The sequence below is a fragment of the Coregonus clupeaformis genome, chromosome 26 (assembly GCF_020615455.1).
Source record: "Coregonus clupeaformis isolate EN_2021a chromosome 26, ASM2061545v1, whole genome shotgun sequence".
Taxonomy (NCBI): Eukaryota; Metazoa; Chordata; class Actinopteri; order Salmoniformes; family Salmonidae; genus Coregonus; species Coregonus clupeaformis.
In genome coordinates, this window is record NC_059217.1 from 1761258 (window position 1) to 1779655 (window position 18398).

The 18398-nt window shown below is 42.7% G+C and overlaps 1 protein-coding gene across 9 annotated transcripts in view; it reads right to left on the bottom strand.

Moving 5' to 3' along the window:
- The window catches only part of LOC121540500 (receptor-type tyrosine-protein phosphatase F), a 422639-nt gene that overhangs the window by 98819 nt on the left and 305422 nt on the right, over positions 1-18398 (bottom strand). For 6 of the 9 annotated variants that reach the window (XM_041849428.2, XM_041849423.2, XM_041849420.2 and 3 more), the window contains 6 exons: positions 12709-12854; positions 12159-12400; positions 11753-11946; positions 10800-10933; positions 10241-10385; positions 7798-8103 (listed from right to left, as the gene is read on the bottom strand). In XM_041849428.2, coding sequence (XP_041705362.1) covers positions 7798-8103; positions 10241-10385; positions 10800-10933; positions 11753-11946; positions 12159-12400; positions 12709-12854 — 1167 coding nt within the window. The remainder of the gene's footprint in view (positions 1-7797; positions 8104-10240; positions 10386-10799; positions 10934-11752; positions 11947-12158; positions 12401-12708; positions 12855-18398) is intronic. The other 3 variants (XM_041849427.2, XM_041849426.2, XM_041849424.2) reach the window with 1 other exon arrangement.

The window sequence follows — 18398 nt, forward strand, 5'->3', positions numbered from 1 at the left end:
ACTATCATCTCTCACTGTTGGGGCTGCACTGGGATGTTTACCTCAAACTGAGGCCAGCAGCGATAGTCTGTCTCCATCGCTCTCTCCATCCATCGCTCCCTCCCTCTGCCCCCACCTCTCTTTCTTACTCAATCCCTCCCTGGCTGTCTGCTACTCATCAGAGAGACAGAGAGCTCCCACTCACTCCCATGGAGTCTCCATGGAAACCGAGGTGCAGAGACAGAGTAGGTTCATGCCGTGTTCTCTTGTTTCTAGAATGTCCCCTCTACTCAGGCCCACATGAATGAAGTTGCTAATGCACTTTTTCTCTGAATCCCACTGCGTGAAGGCAATCAAGCGCACATCATGTGCTTGTCAGTTCAGGGCAGCGGGAAAATGATTCAGCCGGTAATTCGATAAAGATCTGGGACAGATTGGGAATGTATGGTCCCAGTCACTTAAAGGGCCACTAGTCCCAGTGTGGCAGAAGAGATGGAGAGGAAAGGAGAGAAGGATCTGACGTCAGAAAGTATTCACACCCCTTGACTTTTTCCACATTTTGTTGTGTTACAGCCTGAATTTAAAATGGATTAAATTGAGATGTTTTCTCACTGGCCTACACACAATACCCCATAATGTCAAAGTGGAATTATGTTTTGTATAATTTTTTTTCTCAAATTAATTAAAGGTGCAATATGCAGAAATAGCATGGCCATTTCCTGGTTTCAACATTTTGAATAGTACGACTAATTTAAGTTAATGTGATAAAATAAGCAATGTGTAGTGTAGAGAATCCTAGTACCATCTAAACTGCTGTGAAATATCTTTAAATATATATATATATATATATATATATATATATATATATATATATATCAGTGGGGAAAAAAAGTATTTAGTCAGCCACCAATTGTGCAAGTTCTCCCACTTAAAAAGATAAGAGAGGCCTGTAATTTTCATCATAGGTACATGTCAACTATGACAGACAAAATGAGAAAAAAAATCCAGAAAATCACATTGTAGGATTTTTAATGAATTTATTTGCAAATTATGGTGGAAAATAAGTATTTGGTCAATAACAAAAGTTTCTCAATACTTTGTTATATACCCTTTGTTGGCAATGACACAGGTCATACGTTTTCTGTATGTCTTCACAAGGTTTTCACACACTGTTGCTGGTATTTTGGCCCATTCCTCCATGCAGATCTCCTCTAGAGCAGTGATGTTTTGGGGCTGTCGCTGGGCAACACAGACTTTCAACTCCCTCCAAAGATTTTCTATGGGGTTGAGATCTGGAGACTGGCTAGGCCACTCCAGGACCTTGAAATGCTTCTTACGAAGCCACTCCTTCGTTGCCCGGGCGGTGTGTTTGGGATCATTGTCATGCTGAAAGACCCAGCCACGTTTCATCTTCAATGCCCTTGCTGATGGAAGGAGGTTTTCACTCAAAATCTCACGATACATGGCCCCATTCATTCTTTCCTTTACACGGATCAGTCGTCCTGGTCCCTTTGCAGAAAAACAGCCCCAAAGCATGATGTTTCCACCCCCATGCTTCAGAGTAGGTATGGTGTTCTTTGGATGCAACTCAGCATTCTTTGTCCTCCAAACACGACGAGTTGAGTTTTTACCAAAAAGTTATATTTTGGTTTCATCTGACCATATGACATTCTCCCAATCCTCTTCTGGATCATCCAAATGCACTCTAGCAAACTTCAGATGGACCTGGACATGTACTGGCTTAAGCAGGGGGACACGTCTGCCACTGCAGGATTTGAGTCCCTGGCAGCGTAGTGTGTTACTGATGGTAGGCTTTGTTACTTTGGTCCCAGCTCTCTGCAGGTCATTCACTAGGTCCCCCCGTGTGGTTCTGGGATTTTTGCTCACCGTTCTTGTGATCATTTTGACCCCACGGGGTGAGATCTTGCGTGGAGCCCCAGATCGAGGGAGATTATCAGTGGTCTTGTATGTCTTCCATTTCCTAATAATTGCTCCCACAGTTGATTTCTTCAAACCAAGCTGCTTACCTATTGCAGATTCAGTCTTCCCAGCCTGGTGCAGGTCTACAATTTTGTTTCTGGTGTCCGTTAACAGCTCTTTGGACTTGGCCATAGTGGAGTTTGGAGTGTGACTGTTTGAGGTTGTGGACAGGTGTCTTTTATACTGATAACAAGTTCAAACAGGTGCCATTAATACAGGCAATGAGTGGAGGACAGAGGAGCCTCTTAAATAAGAAGTTACAGGTCTGTGAGAGCCAGAAATCTTGCTTGTTTGTAGGTGACCAAATACTTATTTTCCACCATCATTTGCAAATAAATTCATAAAAAATCCTACAATGTGATTTTCTGGATTTTGTTTTCTCAATTTGTCTGTCATAGTTGACGTGTACCTATGATGAAAATTACAGGCCTCTCTCATCTTTTTAAGTGGGAGAACTTGCACAATTGGTGGCTGACTAAATACTTTTTTTCCCCACTGTATATATCTACAGTACCAGTCAAAAGTTTGGACACACCTACTCATTCCAGGGTTTTTCTTTATTATTACGATTTTCTACATTGTAGAATAATAGTGAAGACATCAAAACTATGAAATAACACATATGGAATCATGCAGGAACCAAAAAAGTGTATTTTATATTTGAGATGCTTCAATGTAGCCACCCTTTGCCTTAATGACAGCTTTGCACACTCTTGGCATTCTCTCAACCAGCTTCATGAAGTAGTCACCTGGAATGCATATTAATTATCAGGTGTGCCTTGTTAAAAGTTAATTTGTGGAATTTCTTTCCTTCTTAATGCGTTTGAGTCAATCAGTTGTGTTGTGACAAGGTAGGGGTGGTATACAGAAGATAACACTATTTGGTAAAATACCTAGCCCATATTATGGCAAGAACAGCTCAAATAAGCAAAGAGAAACGACAGTCCACCATTACTTTAAGACATGAAGGTCAGTCAATCCAGAAAATGTCAAGAACTTTGAATGTTTCTTCAAGTGCAGTCCCAAAAACCATGCTATGATTTTGATGAAACTGGCTCTCATGAGGACCGCCACAGGAAAGGAAGACCCAGAGTTACCTCTGCTGCAGAGGATAAGTTCATTAGAGTTATCTGCACCTCAGATTGCAGCCCAAATAAATGCTTCACAGAGTTCAAGTAACAGACACATTTCAACATCAACTGTTCAGAGGAGACTTCATGAATCAAGCCTTCATGGTCTAATTGCTGCAAAGAAACCTCTACTAAAGGACACCAATAAGAAAAAGATACTTGCTTGGGCCAAGAAACACAGACAATGGACATTAGACCGGTGGAAATTGTCCTTTGGTCTGGAGTCCAAATTTGAGATTTTTGGTTCCAGCCACTGTGTCTTTGTGAGATGCAGAGTAGGTGAACGGAAGATCTCCGCATGTGTGGGTCCCACCGTGAAGCATGGAGGAGGAGGTGTGATGGTGCTTTGCTGGTGACACTGTCAGTGATTTATTTAGAATTCAAGGCACATTTAACCAGCCTGGCTACCACAGCATTCTGCAGCGATACACCATCCCAACTGGTTTGCGCTTAGTGGGACTATCATTTGTTTTTCAACAGGACAATCACCCAAAACTGTTCTGCATCAGATGACATGGACTCCACAATCACTCTACCTCCACCCAATTGAGATGGTGTGGGATGAGTTGGACCGCAGAGTGAAGGAAAAGCAGCTAACAAGTGCTCAGCATATGTGGGAATTGCTTCAAGACTGTTGGAAAAGCATTCCTCATGAAGCTGGTTGAGAGAATGCGAAGAGTGTGCAAAACTGTTATCAATGTAGAAAATAGTAGAAATAAAGAAAAACCTTCGTGTTACGTTACAGCCTTACCCCCTCATCAATCTACACACAATACCCCATAATGACAAAGCAAAAACAGGTTTGTAGAAATGTTTGCTAATTTATTAAAAATAAAAAACTGAAAAATCACATTTACATAAGTATTCAGACCCTTTACTCAGTACTTTGTTGAAGCACCTTTGGCAGTGATTATAGCCCCGAGTCTTCTTGGGTATGACGCTACAAGCTTGGCATACCTGTAATTGGGGAAGTTTCTCCCATTCTTCTCTGCAGATCCTCTCAAGCTCTGTCAGGATGGATGGGTTGTGTCGCTGCACGGCTATTTTCAGGTCTCTCCAGAGATGTTCGATCGGGTTCAAGTCCTGGCTCTGGCTGGGCCACTCAAGGACATTCAGAGACTTGTTCCGAAGCCACTCATGCGTTGTCTTGGCTGTTTGCTTTGGGTTGTTGTCCTGTTGGAAGTTGACCCTTTGCCCCAGTCTGAGGTTCTGAGCACTCTGGAGCAGGTTTTCATCAAGGATCTCTCTGTACTTTGCTTTGTTCATCAGCCACGATCCTGACTAGTCTCCCTGCCACAGAAAAACATCCCCACAGCATGATGCTGCCACCACCATGCTTCACCATAGGGATGGTGCCATGTTTCCTCCAGATGTGACGCTTGGCATTCAGGCCAAAGAGTTCAATCTTGGTTTCAATCTTCTCATGGTCTGAGAGTCTTTAGGTGCCTTTTGGCAAACTCCAAGTGGGCTGTCATGTGACTTTAACTGAGGAGTGGCTTCCGTCTGGCCACTCTATCATAAAGGCCTGATTCGTGGAGTGTTGCAGAGATGGTTGTCCTTCTGGAAGGTTCTCCCATCTCCACAGAGGAACTCTGGAGCTCTGTCAGAGTGACGATCAGGTTCTTGGTCACCTCCCTGACCAAGGACCTTCTCCCCCGATTGCTCAGTTTGGCCGGGCGGCCAGCTCTAGGAAGAGTCTTGGTGGATCCAAACTTCCTCCATTTAAGAATGACGGAGGCCACTGTGTTCTTAGGGACCTTCAATGCTACAGAAATGTTTTGGTACCCTTCCCCAGCTCTGTGCCTCGACAGAACCCTGTCTCGGAGCTCTACGGACAATTCCTTCTACCTCATGGTTTGGTTTTTGCTCTGACATGCACTGTCAACTGTGAGACCTTATATAGACAGGTGTGTGCCTTTCCAAATTATATCCAATCAATTGAATTTACCACAGGTGACTCCAATCAAGTTGTAGAAACATCTCAAGGATGATCAATGGAAACAGGATGCACCTGAGCTCAATTTCGAGTGTCATAGCAAAGGGTCTGAATACTTATGTAAATAAGGTATTTCCGTTTTATTTTAATACAATTACCAAAAATTCTACAACCCTGTTTTCACTTTGTCATTATGGGGTATTGTGTGTAGATTGATGAGGAAAAATAAATAATTTCATCCATTTTAGAATAAGGCTGTATTTTAACAAAACAAATACTTTCCACCATTAAGGACAGCTAGACTTTGCTCTGCTGCTCTGCTCTGCTGAGTATAGGCCGTGAGATTGGCTTCATTTTATTAATTGTGAGTCAGAGGCCCAGTGCACACTAACCACATTTTCACAGAGCAAATGAGACTTCACTGTGAATGGACAGGGTGCCAGGCAGGCAGCTCTGTGGATGTTGCTGTGCTATGGGGGTGGGAGGATCATTGGTGTGTGTGTGTGCGAGAGAGAGAGAGAGAGAGAGAGAGAGAGAGAGAGAGAGAGAGAGAGAGAGAGAGAGAGAGAGAGAGAGAGAGAGAGAGAGAGAGAGAGAGAGAGAGAGAGAGAGAGAGAGAGAGAGAGAGAGAGAGAGAGAGAGAGAGAGAGAGAGAGAGAGAGAGAGAGAGAGAGAGAGAGAGAGAGAATGTAGATAGAGAGAATGTAGATAGAGCTTAGGATGCTGCTGCACTGAGAAACGGACAGATGCTGGAACAATCCAGGGAGAGATGAGAGCTCAAAGTCAAACGGCGCAGAGAGATGGAAAGAGATGAAAAGAGTGTGAGATTAGAATGCAGTGGGTGTGTAGAGAAAAAATGTAGCAGAGAGAGAGGGGGAGAGAGAGGGAGATGGAGAGAGAGGGAGGGAGGGAGAGAGGGGGAGATGGAGCAAGAGGTGGAGAGAGAGGGAGGGAGAGAGAGGGAGATGGAGAAAGAGGTGAAGGTTAGTGGATGTGAGTGAGTGGGAGAGGAACAGTATGCTTAACTAAAACAATGGTTCTGCTTGTCTCTTGTGAAGGCATTATTGGCTGTTTCTAGTCTTTATATGAAAGCCCTGCTGTCACTGTGAAAGACAAAGAAAAACAAAGAGAGGGGAAGAGATGGATAAAATCAGAGAGCGAGAACGAGAGAGAGAGAGAGAGAGAGAGAGAGAGAGAGAGAGAGAGAGAGAGAGAGAAATGAGAGATAATACGATAAAGAGACCCTGCTATAGCCGTTACATCAGTCCCTGTAGCTCTCTGACCCGAAATAGGACTGTAAAAGACCTACTTCTCCCAGAACGCAAAAAATGGGAACAACAAAGAGAAAAGAAAGCAGCTGCTTTTCACCGTAGAGAGAGCAGATGAGTAGCCATTACAATTCTCTCTGCCCCCCACCCCCCAGAGACAGGTCTCGTGCTCGGGAAATATAGACACAGACAATTCAAATGTAATAAAGTCACCAGGGATTGGGAATCAAATTAGGAAGATGTCAAGAGCACATGCTGTTTTCATTTGTTAGCTGTGGTCACCACAGACGGACAGGCGGCTGGAGAACGTTGCCGAAAAACCCTGTTTTATCAGATGGAGAAAAAGTGGAGGAAAGGCTCCAGTCCACACACTGTGCTAATGGACGGATAGCTGGAGAAAGAAGAAACGCAGCGAAGAGAAGAGGAAGAACCCTCCACACTGCGCCCCATCAAACTTATTCGCTGATAGTTAGATTTTCTCCATTGGCTCAGGAAAAGAGCCTATTGCATTCATGGTTACGATGTGGTGGTTTGAGTCTTAACGTAAGAATTTTGTGTAATGGCGTCTTAGACTAAGTGGACACAGATGCTGGACTGTGCTGCTGTGACGCAAGGCGGTATGCTATGTGTGCGTCCAAAATGGCACCCTATTCCTTATATAGTGCACTACTTTTGACCAGAGACCCATAGGGAATAGGCTGCAATTTTCAGATGTGCCCTCTGTCAGTAATAAACACACAGAGTGTGCTCACTGGGTGAAGCAGAGCTGACCATCCTTATGGGCTAGCCTCCGACAGCCCATTTAGCCACTCACCACAGCACTTCAGATTAGAGCTGTTATCTATATGATGAGATGGAGCCTGTCAGATCCCCACTCAAGACAACACAGACTGCCCAGCTGGCTGCCAGGTTAGAGAAATGACAGCATGCTCAAAGACAGGAAGAAGAGAGTGGTCAAAGAAAACCAGACAGGCCGTTAGAAAGAGTAGAGGAGCAGTAGTAGTAGAAGAGTAGTAGTGATAGAAGAATCCTGGTGCTGGGTTAGTGCCAGTAGTGTGCCCAGAGAAAGAGGGCCTTGCCTGGCTAGAGAGAGGCAGAGATAGGCCGCTGGGGAAGGCCCAGTGCTGAGAACAGTAGTAGTAACAGTACATTTACATTTAGTCATTTAGCAGACGCTCTTATCCAGAGCGACTTACAGTTAGTGAGTGCATACATTTTTCATACTGGCCACCGGTGGGAATTGAACCCACAAGCATGCGCTTGCTCTACCAACTGAGCTACAGGAGTACAACAGCAGGGCTGGGTTAGTGCCAGTAGTGCTTCCCCAGGAAAGTCCCCAGCCTGACCATGGCAGAGAGGAGCAGAGATGCCAGACAGAGGCAGAGACAGGTCAGGGGAAAGCAGCAGCAGTAGTAGTAGTAGTAGTAGTAGTAGTAGTTGTATTAGTGCCAGAAATGCTTCGCCGGTGAAGGAGGCCCTAGCCTGCGCCTAACCATGGACATACCATCCTCCTTGGTCCTGATCCGGGCTGCGGGGCTCTCTGGGCCTGGGCCTATGTCCGTGTGAGCCCTGACCCACACCTGGTACTCTGTCCACTTCTCCAGGCCCTTCAGTATGTAACTAGAGACGTCTGCCCCGATGACCGACACCTCGTGGCGCTGCAGGTCCTCTCCGGTGGCGGCCTTGTAGGCCAGTGTGTAGCGGACGATGTCCCCATGGCGGCTGGCTGCAGGGGGCGCTACCCAACTCACCTTGATGCTGGTGGAGCTGAGGCTCAACAGGAGTACCTCCTGGGGTGGGGCTGAGGGGGCTGGGGGGTCAAGCAGGAGGGATTGGAGAGGGATGGAACAGGAGTGCATCCCAAATATCACCCTATTCCCTTTAAGTGCACTACTGTATAGGGAATACGGTGCCATTTGGGACGCACCCTAGGCCTTCTGGACTGGGAGGGGGAGCTCCATATACTTTAGCCTATAACTCTTTACCAATGTGTGTTCGAGTAATCGTGTGTGTAAGGCAGCCTGAAATTAGTTTTTAAATGAGGTACAGTAGGTGTATATATAAATACATATAAATAATTTGTTATCAGGTGTTTTTCTTCTATCAAAAGGTGTGTTTATTTTATTTTCTAGTCTCCTGGCTAAGCCCACGATTTTACACAGTCCAGAAGTAAAACAAATACTTAAAATGTAAAACAGGCACATAATACAAATGAGCAAAATAAATGTTTCAGAATATCACGACACAGTGAATATGAACAATGGAATGGTGGTGGGTGGGTGAGGGATACTGAGGGACCACTGTGTGGAAGAGGAACTTTAACATGCCTGCTTGTGGTTCTGGCAGCCAGAGCAATGAGGCAGCAGGACACAATATGCTTTCAATATGTCATGTCTGGTTGGTTGGTGTGAAAGAGCTAATCCTTGACAGGTCATTCCTTCCTTCAAAATACAGACGCCCAAGTGATGAACAGAGTTCAAATACAGATTGAAACATAGAGAAAAAACAGAGGCTGCATCCCAAATGGCACCCTATTCCCTATATAGTGCACTACGTGGCTGAACCTTTTTGGGTATATTCATGTGGGAGTAGATGAGAGGAAGAGACTATGTGTGGGAGACAAATTGCAACAGCTACGTTTCAAATAGGAGCAGGGTTGTAAGAAATACAAAAAGATAGAGGAGAGGGAGGCAGATATATAGAGAGGGTGATATAGATATATAGAGAGGGAGATATAGATATAGAAAAGGCAAATAAAGACAGGGATAGATAAAGAGAGCGAGATAATTAAATGGTGAATGGGTGAGAATATTGAGGACAGAGATAGTAATAGAATTGTGATTTTGAGAAGGGGAATAGAGCAGAAAGATTGAAATGCAGTGAAAGGAGGAAAAGTGGAAGTTATTGAGACAAAGACAGAAAGAGATTGAGAAGGACAGATAGAGACTCTTTGCTGTGTTAGAAACCTTCTTGCAATGGTGACTCAGTGACTCTGTGTGTCAATGGGCAGGCAGATAAGAGACTGACTTCAGAGAGAGAGAGAGAGAGAGAGAGAGAGAGAGAGAGAGAGAGAGAGAGAGAGAGAGAGAGAGAGAGAGAGAGAGAGAGAGAGAGAGAGAGAGAGAGAGAGAGAGAGAGATCCAATTCGGGACCTCTGTTCCTATGGGAATCAAAGCCCTGCCTGGTCCCTCAAAAGTAGTGCACTAAATAGATAATAGGGTGCCATTTGGGATGCAGCCTGTCTCCCCCCTTTCCACACATGAAGGCTTTCACAGCTGACAAGTAAAACAAATGGCTCAGAATAAGCTCTGATTCCTTTTGGGAACCCATCATAAATATTTCAGTTTCCAACCCCTAGATCTCCTGGAGAGACTGTGCTCGGTGATGTGAGTGGAGGTTGAGGCAGTGACAACAGCAGAGGTGGCTGGTTATGTGCTAAAAACTGTTAGTGTCGGGTAGGTGACAGTGATTGTGTTGGTGGATGCCAAGGCCATACATAAAGACGTATAGTACAGTGCGGGGCCATGTTTCATTATAAACTCTAAAACTATAATAACAAATGATGGTGACATTTATGATGTAGCCGTGTCTTCTGGGCAGCAGCCTGTTTGGGGTTACTGGGTTCTGGAAATGAGTATGTTCTGTATGGGTGCAATGGGTTTATCATACTATTTGTCAAAATGTGCAATGGTCTACTGGTAGTGATTTGTTATCGACTGACTGCAAATATGGAGAAGGAATGTTCCTCACAGTGAGAATTCATTAAAGTCCTAGAGTAAAGCTTGTTCGAGCAAAAAGGTTTGCCATTAGAAGAGGAAAAAGCCTCTGTTTGTGTCTGGGCGTTGGGATGTGGACCAAAAACTACCCCTATGGTCAAACAGTCAGCTCCAGGTAAAGAAAGCTAAAAAAGCTATACGTTTGGGTCTGGGAGTTGGTACAGTACTTACTGGACTGGGCAGTCCTGGCATCAATAGGTTGGGTGTAGACGCCAAGACCCATCTCAGAGCGAGCAGCCAGGGAGAACATGTAAAGGGTGTCTGGCTTCAGACCCTCCACAGCATAGGACCCCGCTGGAGGGAAGGTCACATGGAGCTGAGGGAGACAACAGGCAGAACAGATGTTAGTCAAAGTCTCAGAAGAGTCTAGCAAAAAGGACCCAGAAACAAATGTTGTCTGCACTAGCTAGATCGCTACTCTATTTATATTTATGTCTGTCACTAGAGATTGTTCAAAAAGCACAATGAGAACTGTAGATATTGTAATCCTCAAAGTTAATATGTAACACTTCCACATAAAAAAGTACACAAAGTAGGAATTACATTTTGGATCCTATATTGCATTTGCAACACCTGAAATGTCTTACAGAAAGTCAACTGACAGAGAAAAGCATAAAAGAAACATATTAAATTTTTCATGGTCCTTCGAGACGGATAACACTGGAGTAGGGGGATTGTATTATCAGTAAGGGTATGATGTGCTGGGGACAGGTTTAAAGTTATAATTTACCTTGTTGCCCGAGTTAGCCTCCCAGTACATGAGCTCGTACTTGGTGATCTGATCCTGGACAGGCCACAGCCACGACAGCATGATGCGGGTGTCCAACTCTGCCTCCGCCTCGAAGCTAGATGGCTGGGCTGGTACTACAGGCAGAGAGAAAGAGAGAGAGAGACATTACCTTAAACACTGCTCTCAGGATACATAGGGGTTACGTCTTAATTCTGCTGCAGCATGCACTCCTCCCCATCCATCTAAAAGCATTGGAATGTCTTACACCAGTTATTTCCTTTTAACCACAAAAGGAAGTACACACTTTGTACAGAGGGGTAGATGACTTGGACTGGGACAAAGTGAATTACTCAGTGTGGAATCATATAGACTATTGTAGAGTCTGTAGACATGCTGTGAGACACAGGAGATGCACTGTGCTTTCACATGAATCACTCCATAATAGCGCTGAGACTACGCTTTCACAAATATCAGCAATATACAGAACACCTTCTCAAGTGGCTCCTTTATACCTTTAAAAGCTAGAGTAAATCTACATTACAAAGAAGCCAATTGAGAAGACTTTCTGCACAACAAAATAATTCAGTGGCACTGCATCACTTTATCACTTTTGTTCTCAAAGGTGTCAGAAGAGGAGGAAACTGCTTTGTTTCTTTGAGGACACAGCACAGTAGATAATATGCCCTTGTGGATATGGATTATCACTCAGTGAAAAGTGAAACCTATATTTGGGAGACTTGGGCTTCAAGATTGGCCTACAGTTGGTTAAGGAGCTGAAACAGACATAACACACAAAGTGCACCCTGTTCCATACAGTGTCCACTTACCACCTAGGTAGTGTCCCTACTTCATAAGTAGCAGTGTCCGCTCACCACTCCCCTGCTACACAAGTTGTACACTTACTACCTAGGTAGTGTACTAGGTACTGTCCCTCCTTCAGAGTGTCCACTCACCTCCCTGCTGGGTCTTGACCTGCAGTACATCAGATGGAGGTCCATCCCCTACAGAGGTGAACCCCAGCACCCTGAGGCTGTAGGTGATATCTGTGGTCAACCCTGAGATGGTGGTCAGTCTGCTGTCATCAGTGTTGTGTTTGTGCCACGCACTCAGCGGGGCTCCGAGGTCCGAGCTATAGTACACCCGGTACCTGAGAAGTGGGTTAGAAAATCAATCAATCAATCAATCAATCAATCAATCAACAAAATGGAACATACAAATAATCAGATGAAGAGACCTGTTATATCAACCTTTAGCTGTATGACATTTTCTTGTACAGGCTTCATAAAGCATGTAGGCCTTATAAAGAGTTTATGAAGGCTTCATTAAGCCTTCAAAATATATATTCATAGAATATCCTACCCTCTGATCTGTCCATTAGGCTCCTCGGGCGGCTCCCATTGGACCAGCATGGTGGATGCGCTGAGCATGCGAGCCTGTACAGCCAGCGGTGGAGAGGAGGGAGCCTGCTCACTGGTCCTGGTGTCCACGAGGCTGCTGGGAGGGCCACGCCCAATGTTGTTCACCGCCATGACTAGGAACTCATACTCAGAGTAGGGGCTGAGCCCGCCGATGCTGTAGCGCGTGGTGGCTACTCCGTCGACCTAAAATATAATGATATCATAATAATATGGTCATTTACAATTTACAATTACAATTTACAATTTAGTCATTTAGCAGACGCTCTTATCCAGAGCGACTTACAGTTAGTGAGTGCATACATTTTCATACTGGCCCCTATCCAAAGTGACTTACAGAACTGTCAACATTGACCCTGACACATACTGTACATTCAGTATATGTGGCCCATGCAGGAATGGAACCCACAACCATCTGGGAATGGAACCCACAGCCTTGGTGTTGCTAGCACCATGCTCTAACCCACTGAGCCACTGGAACCATCGGACCGTACCTCCTGGAAGCCGTTGTCAGAGACCTTGGCCCGGTACTGGATGACGTAGTAGGACACAGGCTCAGGGTTCCCAGAGTCCCAGGTCAGAGTGACGCTGGTGGCTGTGGTCTCAGTCACGATCAGGGAGGTGGGGGGCTTGGGCAGGGCTGTCAGATAGACCATAGAGGGAGAGAAATACACAGGTCATGGAAGCTCACAACAGCAAAACAATACATTTCTGTTTCAATGGACAATAAAGTATACTATTCCATTCTATTCTATTTTATTCTATTCCATTATATTCTCTCATCCTTCGTCCACTCCTGCTAACATAATACTACAAATAAAGACCTAAAAAAGGCTGAAAGTGCTATCTCACTAATGCAGGCCCCAGAGCTGTGAGCAGCAACAAGAGAGAAAAGAGCGAGAAGGACAGCACTCACATCCTATCAGTCAATCACTATTCAGTGCCTGTCTCTTTCAGTCCCTCACCTGTCACTGGAGGGGCCAAGCCAGCCATGTTCATTATCTCTCAAAGCAAAGTGTCTCTCACCCAGTGTGACCATTCAGCGCTCTCTTGCTCTCTTTGTCGCTCTCTCTTTCTTTTTCTCTCTCTCGCTATATATATATATATATAGAAAGCCCATTCTCTCCTTCTCTACTATCTAGGGCAAAAAGTTATCCTTCAATTAACTTGAGAGTCAGAGTCTTGAATAGAGAGATGAATAGAGTAATGCGTCTTTTCTATTTTCATTGTATTTACATATTGGTCCTAAGAACAATTTCAGGGCTTAGAGCATACCTTTGGCAAAATGAAAAATGTGTTCAATGTGAGGTAAATGAGTATCATACACACAATTATAATATTTAGGAAGTGTAAAGATACTGAAGAAGAGTTTTTGTTAGTCTTAAATAAATAACCTGAATAGAAAGCAGACTCAAGCAGACTGACTCTAAATCGATGTAAGCAATATAAAATGGAGTGAACTGAATCTAAATTATCTAGCTGGTTTTGTTCTAGGATTTCTTGAGGTGGTTTTCTTTTCATATTTTGCAATTATTTGACATTCTGTTGAATTGCAAGGTGACATATTTAAGCAATAAGGCACAAGGGGGTGTGGTATATGGCCAATATACTACAGCGAAGGGATGTTCTTATGCATGACGCAAAGCAGAGTGCCTGGATACAGCCCTTAGCCGTGGTATATTGGCCATATACTACAAACCCCATAGGTGCCTTATTGCTATTATAAACTGGTTACGAATGTAATTAGAACTGTACAAATATTTTTTTGTTGTCATAACCGTGGTATACGGTCTGATATACCAGAGCTTTCAGCTAATTAGCATTCAGGGCTCGAACCACCCAGTTTATAATACATAATATAACATATAAGAGTATAATATGAATGTATTTTGTTCTACACTGACATAGCATTTGCGTTTGAAACACACAAGATGTAGGTCCATTCTGCAAAGAATGTGATTATCTGTCCCTTTACCTCACAGTAATGGTAATGTACACACTCTCCCAGGTTTTCTTATTTCCATCACAAAAGGAAAGAGGCTGCATTGAAATAGAATTGTGGCTGAAAATGGTTGCTAAATCACTTTTGTGTTGTGTATGTTGTACTGCTGTAAGAGTCCAAATGGATCTGCTAAAGTAAGAGGTGGTGGGGTGTAAAACAGGGAGAACAGCTCGCTTCCAGACGTCAGATGGGCATTAGGGATGAGACATTGCAACCGAGAGGTTTTAAAGAAAGAGATCAACCCTTATACAGCCGCAGCGCCCCCGACTCCCGACGCCTTGGTTGGTATCTGCTATTGACATCTGCTATTATTGTCCGCATCCCAAATGGCACCCTATTCCCTATATAGTGACTACTTTTGACCAGGGCCCATGGTAACTTGATGCCAGAGCAATGAAACACAGTACAAGTGACTATTAAACTGTAAAAACATTATTTCTACAGTATTTTACTGTAATTACAAGGGATTAGAGCAAGCAGGTTGGCTGTTAACATTTGCATATAACAGCATATTAATGAATGCTGGGTGTTTTGTATCACTTGCACTTCTAGAGGCCTAAACAAAGGCTTCCAAACTGGCCATATTTACAGGGCAAAACAGATCAAATGGACATGGTTAAATATATTCAACAATTAAAAGGTTTAAGACCTGCTACTACTCTGGCCTGTTCCCTATATACATTTAATTGTTAGGGAACTACTACCACATATCACTTAAATTAGTACAGGACTCTCATTAACGGAGGCAACAAATATAGCCACTTACAAGGCACACCTTAAAATATAGTATGTTACTGAGCCAGCAACTCTTTCTCCTCCCACAATATTTCTCAATGCACCATCATTTACAGTATGCTGCAGTAAATATATAGCAAAACAGCAATACAGTACTTTATTATTGAATTATATTGAAAATAAATTCAGCAATTGCTAATGGTGAATATTGAATTATATATTTGTCACGACTTCCGCCGAGGCTGCCTCCCCTCCTTGTTCGGGCAGGTTTCGGCGTTCGTCGTCACCGGCTTACTAGCTACTGCCGATCCCATTCTCATCACTCCACTTGTCTTGTCTTGTCTTGTCAATCACACACATCTGGTGCTCATTCCCCTAATTAGTATGTTCCCCTTGTCTTTGTGAGTGATTGGTTATTGTGAGAGCGAGGAGCTCGGTTGAGCTACTCTTCTATTTGTACTTGCCAAGGTGGAATATTTTTCCCTTGTATTAGTTTCGTTTTCACGCTGGGAGCGTTTGATTTATGTAAACGGAATAAACTCTGGACTTCGGTGTTTTACCTCCTGCGCCTGACTCCTTCATTCACACCTCGTCACAATATTACAGCATACCAACTGATATTTGGTGTTTTATATCACTTGCACTTTAGGCCTTAAGAACAGCTTCTAAACTGACAGTAACTACAGGGCAAAACAGATCAAGCCGCTCAACCATTAAAGATTTGAGACTTGCTGCCACTCTGATCTGTTCCCTATGTAAGTTCAATTGTTAGGGAACCACTACCACGTCTGACTTAAATTGGTACAGCACTCTCAACGGGTGCAATAAATATAGCCATTTACAAGACATGCCTCAAAATATGTTTATGAATGAGAAACAACATTACCACACACCCACAAGTGATCAAAAGGTTTTTGACGCTCCAAAAATGTGGTATTTGTACTCTATTCTGAATTACAGTAAATTACTGGCAGCAGTTGGCCAGTAAGATACTGTAAAGTTTCAGGACAAGGTTTGAAGAATTCTTAAAATACAGTATATTACCGTATTCTGTGGCAGTACAGACTTCTCACTCACGGGTGCAACAAAAATAGACTTTTACAAGGCACGCCTTCAAATATGTTAATGAGCCAGAGACTTTATCCTCGCCCAAAACATTTCCCCAAAATGCATCATAATTAACACTGTAAAACACATTTACAGTATTTTACTGTTCATTCTACAGTGTTCTACTGTTGAAATTACAGAAAGGTCTTACAGTGTGCTGTAAAACAAATGTTTGGTACTTTACTGTACATTCTACAGCAATCTACTCTATTCAGTTTATACAGTATCATATTGTTGATTAGTACAGTAAGTTACTGATAAAATTACGAAAACGGCTAAAAGTGTACTTTATTATTTGTTTTTTGATAGTAATATTGTATTTTGTTAATATTACCATAGGGCCCCATTCATTCAGAAAATATGTCTACAACACTACATTTTAGTCATTTAGCAGACACTCTTATCCAGAGCGACTTACAGGAGCAAGTAGGGTTAAGTGCCTTGCTCAAGGGCACATCGACAGATTCGGGGATTAGAATCAGCGACCTTTCGGTTACTGGCACAATGCTCTTAACCACTAAGCTACCTGCCGCCACTAGAAGTAGTAGTGCATCCCTCTTCAAAAATCTTTGAATTAATTGAGATTTTCTTTAATAACTCCAGTGAATTAACAATTGATTAGACTGATAGGTATTTGAGCATCACAAATACTCTAATATTATGTGTTGTTTAAGCCAGTGCAAATAATACTCCCTAGGAGAAGGAACTGACTTAATTTTCTCTCCATGTTTCATGACTACTCAATTCACTAACCTCAGAGGATGTAGAGATTATATGAGAACTGATTTTGTTTTCAAGCATTTCACATGTAATGAACAAAGTAGTAAATTAAATGTTCAACTGAGTCTTTTACCAATTAGTTTAGGAATCATTAGTCTATAGCTAAATAAAATAATACTTTGTGCTGTTCATATTAGAAACAGTGAGAAAGCCTACTCTATTTCCTGAAAGCAGGATCACTTTGTAATTGGAAATTAAACACAATATGCTTTGCTCGCTAGTTTGTCATTTCACTAGTTTGTCATAGTTAGGTTTTCTGGAAGGTAAAGTCTCCGCCATGTTGAATTATTGATGACAATATTAATGAATGCACTGTCATCTGCACTGTAAAAATAGAAAGTCTCAAAACACCATGATTGTGTAATGCAACAATGAAAAGTAGAGCACCTAAGATGAAATCATTTGGAGGGTGTTTTAAAACAGAAATTAAGTACTCTGAAACACCCAAAGTGGTTCTTCAACCTGTATATTGGTGTTTTTAAGAGAGTGTTGTGAAAACACTTTATGGGGTTTCAGTGCATGCATGTAAAAGGTAGCATCAAAACACAAAAACTGTGTTTATCATAGAATCAATGGTATAGAAATGCAAACGGTTTACAGACTAAATATTGATTGATGAGAATATTTTTTGTGGAATTCCACCTTTTTTTTGGTAATGCTTTATTTAGACAGATTAGAAACAGGAGGGAGAGAAACATGATACATTTCGTTGGAATTTTATCCACTCAACCACAAAGCCACACTGTAAGAAATTATTCTGGGGTGAATTGAAATAATAATTGAAATAAAAACATATACTGCTAGAACCGCTAAAGCAGTCATTTTGACTCCTCATGAATTATAATTTGTTATTACTCTGCCATTGTTTAAGTCATGCCCCCCTCCATCCTTGACTTTTCCTAAATAAGTATATATAACACACTGTTGTTGTTAGAATCTTAATATCACAAACAGAACTGGAATTATAACCAGTTTATGAGGGCATGTCATTTTTTTGAATGGTTTTCCACCATTGCCCCTCCTTCTCCCAACAGTAGGGCCTGCTCCGCTCCTTCTTCCCACAGTTGAAAGTGTAGTACACAGCTGATAATCACCCCGATAATTGCCTCTAAACTAAACCATACCGAAACTAATTTCACACACATAACAACAGATTAAATAAATTAAGTAAAGTATGATGGGATGAGTTGATGAGAGAGAGGAAGCGAACGATGCATAATTATGTAATCACCAATTGTGAATGAAAAACAGGGCAGGCCATTCTATTGTATTGATCCATTCTAATTAAAATCTTTAAATGATATGTGCCCTATATCAGTCCACTGAATTAAAGCAGTCTTGTCAGTCCTACTCGGAGTAGGCTACACAGTGAGAGCGTGCGTAATTGGACATGCTGAACGGCTTTTAATATCTGGGAAAATATCTACATCGGGCGAGAAGGTGAGCGAGTGTTGGAGAATGTGGTGATGGGGCTTGTGGACCCTTATGTTGGTAATAGTAGAAATGTCACCATGGACAATTTCTTAACTTCACTGTCATTGGTGAACAATTTGCTTGCAA